General features: G+C 36.2%; 1 protein-coding gene across 1 annotated transcript; it reads left to right on the top strand.

Moving 5' to 3' along the window:
* The first annotated feature begins 6,807 nt into the window (after window positions 1–6,807).
* LOC109174768 (60S ribosomal protein L24-like) lies at window positions 6,808–9,023 on the top strand. Its single transcript, XM_019324013.1, has 5 exons — window positions 6,808–6,913; window positions 7,858–7,933; window positions 8,034–8,135; window positions 8,384–8,532; window positions 8,673–9,023. Exons 1-5 carry the CDS (start codon window positions 6,903–6,905, stop codon window positions 8,827–8,829), a joined length of 495 nt encoding a protein of 164 aa, XP_019179558.1. The 5' UTR covers window positions 6,808–6,902; the 3' UTR covers window positions 8,830–9,023.
* Window positions 9,024–9,323: the final 300 nt, after the last annotated feature.

The following is a 9,323-nucleotide window of genomic DNA, read 5'->3' as shown; positions in this document are numbered from 1 at the left end:
AACCGCTTGACCCCGACCCGACTATAAACGTGCCCATAGACTATATATATATATATATATATATATATATATATATATATATATATATATATATTTATTTATTTATTTATTTATTTATTTATAGTTTAGGTACATATCTACGTACATATATAAGATTATGGGGAAATAGTCTCTATATATATACTACGGTTATTAGAATTATGAAATTATTAGACTCCGAAATAAGATCAAGAATAATTTTAGGTCAGATTTGGAGCCCAAGGAATAAAATGAAATTTGGAAACAAGAATTAGGAAATACTGTGTCCAAAAGTATGGGGTATCACTCTCTCCCTTCCCCCTCCCCCCTCCCGCCCGCCCTTAAAAGATGCTTCGTCCCCGAAGCATAACCATAGAGCCATAAGGAACCAAGGAGACTCGACCAATATGGAACTCAAGAAACTCAAACTTAAGTTCAACACCACAAAGATAAGATATCACATTCTCCCTTCTCAAGAAATAAAGTTACGTCCCCGTAGCTTTCATGCAAACTCATGCAAGTCCTTAGCCAATCTATAAACAAATCAATTAGGAAAATAATCCAACTTTCATGCTCAACCAAATAACCAAGTTCAGTATTAAGAAACAGAATCAACATTCTACCAAGTTTCAGCATATCAAGGTAAATCATCAATAATCCAAGAATGATATGCGACAAAACATGTAAAAGTAGGCGAGGATATCTGTGACACCCAGGAAAATTATCATTTAAACGGAATTGATTGTCTAATTAATTCTAAGGGTGCTTTACAAATTCCTTCCTAATTTCCTTATTAATTAGTTGAAGGACCTAAATTGACTAAATTCCTTAGTCAATTGAATTAGTCAATGAGAAAGACATTGTGCTTTATGCTTTGTACCTAGCTTTTGATGTCTTCCTAACCTTTTCAAAGACAAGGGAGAATATTCTAGTCTTTTTCCAACTTTTAATTGGCATTCAAGATATTACCCTTGCACCACCACTCTTGTATTTCCCAGATTAGGCAAGAAATACATTTCTCTCTACTTTCTCTCTAAAAGCTTAGCTTCTTCCCCAAGCTAGACTAAAATCCTCCCCCAATCTTGCAAGAAATCCACCAAGATCCCCTAACTTTCATCCACCAAAACCTTAGGAAGGGTAAGTCCTAAGCTTGGCTAGTGTTTTTACTTAGTCTTTCTTTATCTTTATCTAAATTGTTGTCTTGTTTGGGTTTTTGGTTGTGTTTGGGAAGATTTTGAAGAAGAAGACCTCCAAAAGGAAGTCTAGGAGTTGGAAAGAGTGTTCTTAGGCTAAGGAGGTAACCCATGTTCTACAAAACCCATTTTATACTTGCTATTGATGATTTCTTGATGATCTATTGATGTTCTTGATGTTTTTGAGTAAATTTGTGCATAATCTTCTGTTTATGCATGTTAGAGCTTGTGATTTAGGGTTCATAAATGCTATTCTTTGAGCTATTCTTGTGTTCAAGTTCCCTTGTTGTTGTATATGAGTTGTGAGGTGTTTTGGACTTGAACTTGGACTCCTTTGCATTTTCCCTCGAAGTGGAATTGTTTTTGGTTCGTGTGTACCAGCCGGTACATGAGCGGGTGGTGTGCCACCCGCCAGCGTGGTACCGGCGTGGTGTGACAGCGGGGAGGGCCACGAGTGGTTGGCCACCCGTGGTTCCACCCGCTGGTACAGGTGGGAGAAGTGGCGGGTGGTTGACCCCCCACTGTTCCGCCCACTGGTACGTGATGTTTTGGCCTCTGTTTTGTTGAACCGTTGTGCAATTGTGCGTCTCCTTTGATGTTTCGTATGTCTAGAACGATGTCCTAAGTAACCATGATAGGATTTATGAGTCTTGAATCATGTTTAAGGTCCGACTTTGTGATTCGTTGTGTAACACCCCGTGTTACCCCCTTTAATCCCAGATTAATTATTTAATTAATTCCGTTAAAGAATAGTTGAAAAGGGTTTAATCTGGTCAGGATCCCTCAATTAAATAATGTGGTCCACGGAGGACCATGGACCCTTGTTTATAATAAGGACTTTAAGTCTATTAGGAATAAAGAAAGTGGGCATTTACTACTCAGATTCTAATTAGGAATCCTGGGTCGTGATGTTTTTCCCCGTTTGTTGTTTTCCCGTGTCCCGTTGTGTCCCGATGTACCCCGTTTGTTGTTTCCCCGTGTCTCGTTGTGTCCCGATGTACCCCGTTTGTTGTATATAAGTCTCGTTTGATGTTTCGAATACCGTTCTAGGAATTTATGTGTAGTACATGCCGTTATTGTTATGCCTCGATTGATATTGATTGATTATGTGTTGATTGATTGAATGATGATGAGTATCGTGATCATTGCGCAATGGCCGATGTGACTGATGATGATGATGATGATGATGAGATTGTGATTGGTGGAAATGAATTGTTGGCGGTTGGCACAATGAGTGCCCGGTCATTGTACTAAAGGTACCGGCATAGCGGTTACTGTGCTAAAGGCACAAACTCACATTCGACTAGCTTGCCATTGAGCATGGGTCAGGTTATAAGTGCTGCGGTGTCATGTCAGGGCTATATACGCTGACCCCTTGGTATTGGTACTAGAGGTACGGATCATGCGAAGGGCACTGCGACGCTATCTTGCTATGTTGGTGGTTGATAGGTGGTTTGTCGGTGGGGGCATGTAGTTGCCCGGAGGAATAAGGGAGGCGATATAAGGGTGGCCTGGAGGTATAGGTTGGAACTGATATAAGGACGGAGGGGAGCTACAAGGTTGGAACTTGGTATAAGGTTGGAAGATGGATTGTGTGCCTTGATGACTACTTGCTAATTGGTTGTCTTTGAATCCCATTGTTGTCTCTATTTGTTATTATTTGTCTATTATGTCTTGTATTGTGTTTCTAGGATGCATGCTAGTCTTTATGATTGTTCTATATTGTCAAGTCTATTATCGTGTCTTGAGTCTTGATCTTGGATTTAAATTAGAGTCTTGTAGGTTATATATGTATTCCGGTTTCAAAATGATTTTCTTATATCTACCTATATTGTACTTAACGCATTGGAGTAGGTTACCAGCATTATTCGCTGACGGTTGTTACACCGAATGTTTTTCAGGAACAATTGAGTAGCTTCAGAGCGCGCTAGTTTGATTCGTGGACTTAGTTTAGATAGTTCTAACTTTGATGAGATGGGCTGCGTGCCTTGATTTATAGTTGGATATTAGTTACGCTTTGTTAGATAGTTTAGCCTGTGCATCTGAGTTCTCTAGCTCAGGTGTGACATAGCACCCCGACTATCATGTTTAGTTTATGCTCTGTTCGGGAATTAATATTAGATTTGCCTTTATTCCATAAGCTTTAAAAGTTTAAAATTTTAGGGTTGTTACAGTTCTCATCAAGGTTATGCAATCAACATCAATATCACCCTAGCATGTCCTCATCCACATGATCTTCAACAAAGACCCCAAACCCAAACACAAAGAGTAAAACTTAGATGATGAAGAAGGGAAACCATAGATAAAGACTATAAACATCTATCCCTTACCCTTCCTATGTTTGGTGAGTATGAAAGATTGAAACTTGCTTAGTCTTCTTGGTTGGGAAATGAAGAACACTCTTAGTAGGGTAAAAGGGTGGAAATGGCGTGTGGAGTAGAGAGGGAGTGAGCTGAAAAGTTTGAGAGTGATGCTAGCTAAGTGGTGGAAGTTCAAGGGTGAGTGTATTAGGTTGTAGAATAAGACTTGGGCCATAAGTTAGTTAGTCTAAAGTGTGGGCCTATTACCTTTATTGAATGGGCTAAGAACAATATATAATTTTAAGTTTATAAGGTCCAACAAGGTAATAAAGAATGGTCCAACCAAATGATTTCATTTAAAGGTTAAGGGATTGGGCCAAAATAAATCCCTTAACTAGATTTAAGGCAAAAGTCATAAAAGGTTAAAAGGTAAGTAGGAGAATTAAATGGGTCGTTATATCATAGACCGCGGTGCACAAAAAACGGCGCCGTTTCTTTATGTAAAGAAACGGCCTGCCGTTATAGTTAACGGAGTCCGCTTGTTTGGTGTATTAAACACCAACTGACACTACAGTATATCTAAACCGACACTCCAGTTATATCATAATGATACTGTAGTTATAGTGAAATGAGACTGCAATGTATATAAAATGAAACTGAATAACATTTCACATATTTGAGTGTATATTGTACAATGAAGCTGTAATTATATCAAAATGATCATGTAGTTGTGTTTTAATGAAACTATAGTGTATATAAAATAAAATTAAATAACATTTTCACATATTTGAATCTATAAATATCGAATGAAACTATAGTTATATCGAAATGAAACTGTAGTTGTGTTAAACTGAAACTGCAGTGTGTACAAAATGACACTGAAGAACAGGGTTACTTTTTGCAAAAGGGTACGAAACGGCGGAAAACAAACACTGTTTATTTTCATTTAAAAAAAAAGGCGCGCGGTGCATGATTGATCATGCACCGTGGTGCATGATATAATTTGCCGAATTAAATCCATCCTTAGAAAATATTTGGGGAAATCAATTTGGATTTTCCCTAGTGGCACCGTTCTCTTCCACTTTCTTTTTTTTTTTAAATAAATTTCAGACCACTTTGTTATAGGAGTATATGTTCATAATTGCATAACTGTACATTCATAATTGCATAACTGTACATTCATAATTCTGTAACTGTACATTCATAATTTAATAACAGTAAATTCATAATTTTCGAAACTCTATGTTCACAATTTTAGAGCTCTATGTTCATAATTTTATCACTATATGTTCATAATTGTAAGTTCATAATGTCAAAGCTCTGTGTTCATAATTCCATAACTTACATTCATAATTCCATAACTGTACATTCATAATTGGATAACTGTACATTCATAATTCCATAACTGTGCATTCATAATGCCACAAACGAATAACGCCGTTAACGGCGTTAACGGCGAGACAAAATCATTTTTTTTTTAACTGGAAGGCCCGCGTTTTCCCTTAAAACGACGGTGTTTTGGACTCGTGTCCACAATGCATTGTGGACATTGTGGACACAAGTCCACATCATAATTTGCCGAGGATTTGGGACTAAGGGTTTCACGTGACATCTAAGGTATTTTCGATCCATCTCTATCTTTGCAATGAGAGCAATTTTGGGATAATACTCTATTTTAAAAAAAGTTTAGTGACAATTATAATGAATGTCCTATATTATCTTGTATTCATATACTATGAGTTACATATTTAAATGAACAAATTTGACATTAAATTACTTATGTATGAACTTCTCATATATAATCTTGTATTGATATACTTTAAAATATTTATTTAATTATAAACATTGGACATTAACACATTTACGCAATACGCGTGTAAAACTAGTAATAAAATACACATAAACTTCGTTGCGTCAACTTTACACACAACTTAATAAAACGATGTCGTTTTGGACAAGGCGGGGCGCACAATTCTGGGTAAATTATGCCCTGGAAACGTGTTCACCATTCATGGTGAACACGGGTCCAAACAGCGCCGTTTTTATGTAAAAAAAAAAAATCGCTAATGTGGTGTTAACGGCGCGCGTTTGGTCAGATTATGAATTTTCTGTTATGAGATTATGAATGTACTGTAAATTCGTAATGTCATAACAGAAAATTCATAATCGCATAAAAGAAAAACATTTATTAAATTATGAATTTTCTGTTATGAGATTATGAATTTACTGTAAATTCATAATCTCATAACAGAAAATTCATAATCTCATAACAGAAAATTCATAATTTCATAACCGAAAATTCATAATCTCATTATAGAAAATTCATAATTTCATAACAGAAAATTGACAAAATTCATAATTTATGAATGTTGAAGAAGCTTGCGCTACAAAGGAGCAGCCATGGTTTCGGACGGGAATGTGTAGGCATGGTTCCAAAGTGAATGTACTGGCATTGATTCATAATTTATGAATGTCCAAAATTATTGCTCACCTCAAATTAAAGTGAAACCGCGAAATGTGAAAATGAAGAAGAAAAATCACGCGATTAATTAAGGAAAAAAAAAGAAGATAAAGGTGCACTAACACCGTTGGGACTGTATTCACCCAGTCGTTATATTATAGACCACGGTGCACTGCACCGCGGTAAAAAACGGCGCCGTTTCTTTAAGTAAAGAAACGGCCCCGCCGTTAGAGTTAACGGAGTTCGCTTGTTTGGTGTATTAAACACCAACTGACACTATAGTATATCTAAACCGACACTGCAGTTATATCAAAATGATACTGTAGTTATAGTGAAATGAAACTGAATAACATTTCACATATTTGAGTGTATATTGTACAATGAAGCTATAATTATATCAAAATGATCATGTAGTTGTGTTTTAATGAAACTATAGTGTATATAAAATAAAGTTAAATAACATTTTCACATATTTGAGTCTATAAATATCGAATGAAACTATAGTTATATCGAAATGAAACTGTAGTTGTGTTGAACTGAAACTGCAGTGTATACAAAATGACACTGAATAACAGAGTTACTTTTTGCAAAAGGGTGCGAAACGGCGGAAACAAACATTGTTTATTTTCATTTAAAAAAAAGACGCGCGGTGCATAATATAATTTGCCGTATTCACCATGGATGGTGAACACGGTTCCATGGCATAACGATTGACAATTCTGGTGCACATCACAATATAACGATCGGGTATAATGGACTTTTAATGGACCTATTATCGGAGCCCACTAACCGGTAAGACTGGTTTGTACGTAATTCTTCTCCAAAATAAGCACGGTTTCAACCTTGGTCCGGTATCATAAAAAGAATTTATGATTAGGGTTTTTCTCTCCCAGAGGTACAGCAACACCGCCAACACAGCTCTCAGCAGCCATGGTTCTCAAGTAATCTTCTTCACCTTTTCGCTTTCTTCTCTAATTACTGATATTTGTTTATCCTTTGTTGCTTGTGTTTCCCTATTCTTGATTTGTCAAGTGTTCTGCTGTGTATTAGTTTTGTGTTTTCCTTGTGAACTTTTTTTGATTTGTGGAAAATGGATGACAGATTATTTAGGAGATTAATGGAGGATCTAGTTGAGGAATCTTTTGATGTTGTATACGGTGTTGTGTTGACTCCGTTATAGGCTAGCTGCACCCTCAGCTCCCTGAACTAATTAGTTGTAGGGTTCTTCTAAAGTAGTCTTAAAATGTCTATTGGCTGATTAGTTTTATAGATATAAATAAATCAGAACTGATGCCTTTTCCATGAGCAAGCTCTGTAGTTTTACACAAGTCATGTTGAAGAAGCATTTATTTGCCAAGAAATGTTAAGCTGACTAAGCTTACAATTTGTATCTCGTGCCTTGAAATGCTTAAAGGAGCTGCTTGATGGTTCTGTAAGTTCTAATAATATGATTAAGTAAACTTTAAAAGTGTCTTTGTAGCAAGTTGTTTTGGAACCGATTGCTTAATGAATTACAGCAAGTTCACCTGACTTTATCTGATATCTTCTGCTTTGTTCCTTATAAGCTGCTCTCATCATGCTTTAGATTAACCTTGGATTGCTTCAGAGGTTAAGCCACAATTATAGCAAATTATTCTGATTTGTTATTGAATTTTTTGTCTGTAATGTGACTAGGAAAGATATCAGATACAGTACTGTATTCAATGATCATGGACTATTTTTGAGCATTTATATTGTTTTTGTTAAGGAAGTATTTATATTTTTTTATGGTTTAGGAACTAGCTCTAGCTTTTCTTGGTTAACTGGTAAAATTATTTTGGTTATCCCTGAACTCTAGATATGTTTGTATTATCTAGGCATTAATGTCAACTTGCTGTAATTTCAGGACAGAACTCTGCCGTTTCAGTGGTGCCAAGATATATCCTGGGAAGGGCATTAGATTTGTCCGTGCAGATTCTCAGGTATTCTTTAATAATCTTATGCAGTCTTTTGATGGTGCTTTTTTGGGAATAAATGTGTGTGAATTTTAGTTGCATTCTAACTTTTTATTTATTGTTTTAGGTTTTCTTGTTTGCCAATTCAAAATGCAAGAGGTATTTTCACAACCGTTTGAAACCTTCCAAGCTTACTTGGACTGCTGTGTACAGGAAACAGCACAAGAAGGTAAGAACTGAGGAACCTTGTGCTGGACAGAGCTGTCTGTACCTGAAGTATTTTTTCTTCTGTTGAAGACCACATAGATGACATTATTAATCACTTGCCTGATTTTAAGTTTAATCCTCTTGGATGCACTCTTCTGTAATCTTAATGAATTTCTTTCTTGAAGACTAGCATTTGATGTTTTAAACTTTGATAGTAAATTTCTTTTAAATCTACTTCTTCATAAACATCTTTTGTTTTGGCATTTCTAGGATCTTGCACAAGAGGCTGTTAAGAAGAGGAGAAGGACCGCAAAGAAGCCTTACTCTAGATCTATTGTTGGTGCAACCTTGGAGGTAATCCAGAAGAAAAGAAGTGAAAAACCAGAAGTCCGAGATGCTGCAAGGGAGGCTGCTCTCCGGTGCGTTTATCCTAATTCCTAGCTGCTTGCCATTCTGCTTTTGAAAACCAGATAACAGCTTTTTATCTGTTTTGATGCTTTTTGTGGGGTGAGTGCACAATGCAATTAATTGGCTTTTGTGCTCTGTTCTATTTGTTCAGTGAAATTAAGGAAAGGATCAAGAAGACAAAAGATGAAAAGAAGTCCAAGAAGGCAGAGGTGATGGCCAAGTCGCAGAAGGCAGGGAAGGGTAACATTCCCAAGGGCGCTGCACCAACAAAAGGTCCTAAGCTTGGTGGAGGTGGTGGAAAACGCTGAGCTCTATGATCTTTTTGTTGTTTACATATTAAGAGTTATAGCTGTAATGTTGTTTGTTTAATGATAAGGTTGTGCTAGCCCTTTCATTTCAGACATCCCCTTTCCAACGTTACTTATTCAGATGATGAAGACAATACTATCTAGTTAATTAACTTGGTCTTAGATATGATTAATCTATCATTTCACTTGCAGTTTCTCATTCTTCAATATCTTCCTTTGATTATTGTTATTGTTGTCATTGTTGTTGTCGAGCCCTCTGAATCTGTGATTAAGTCATTTGGTAATATACATGAATGCTGTGAATTATTTGTGCTGCGAAAAGATCTAATCTGTTGATTGGGATTTTTGACTGTTTGGACTTTGAAAAGAACATTTTTCTTTGAATAAAGGAATGCTCGTTAGGGAATTGCCAAAATGAGCTTAAACGAAATATGCATTCTGTACATGAGAACAGTAGGTAATTGTATTGAATGTAATGTAATCACAAATGTACA

This window comes from Ipomoea nil, unplaced genomic scaffold (genome assembly GCF_001879475.1).
Source record: "Ipomoea nil cultivar Tokyo-kokei standard unplaced genomic scaffold, Asagao_1.1 scaffold0663, whole genome shotgun sequence".
NCBI classification, from domain to species: domain Eukaryota; kingdom Viridiplantae; phylum Streptophyta; class Magnoliopsida; order Solanales; family Convolvulaceae; genus Ipomoea; species Ipomoea nil.
Note: the sequence above shows the minus strand (reverse complement) of the source record. Positions and strands in the feature narration are given on the sequence as shown.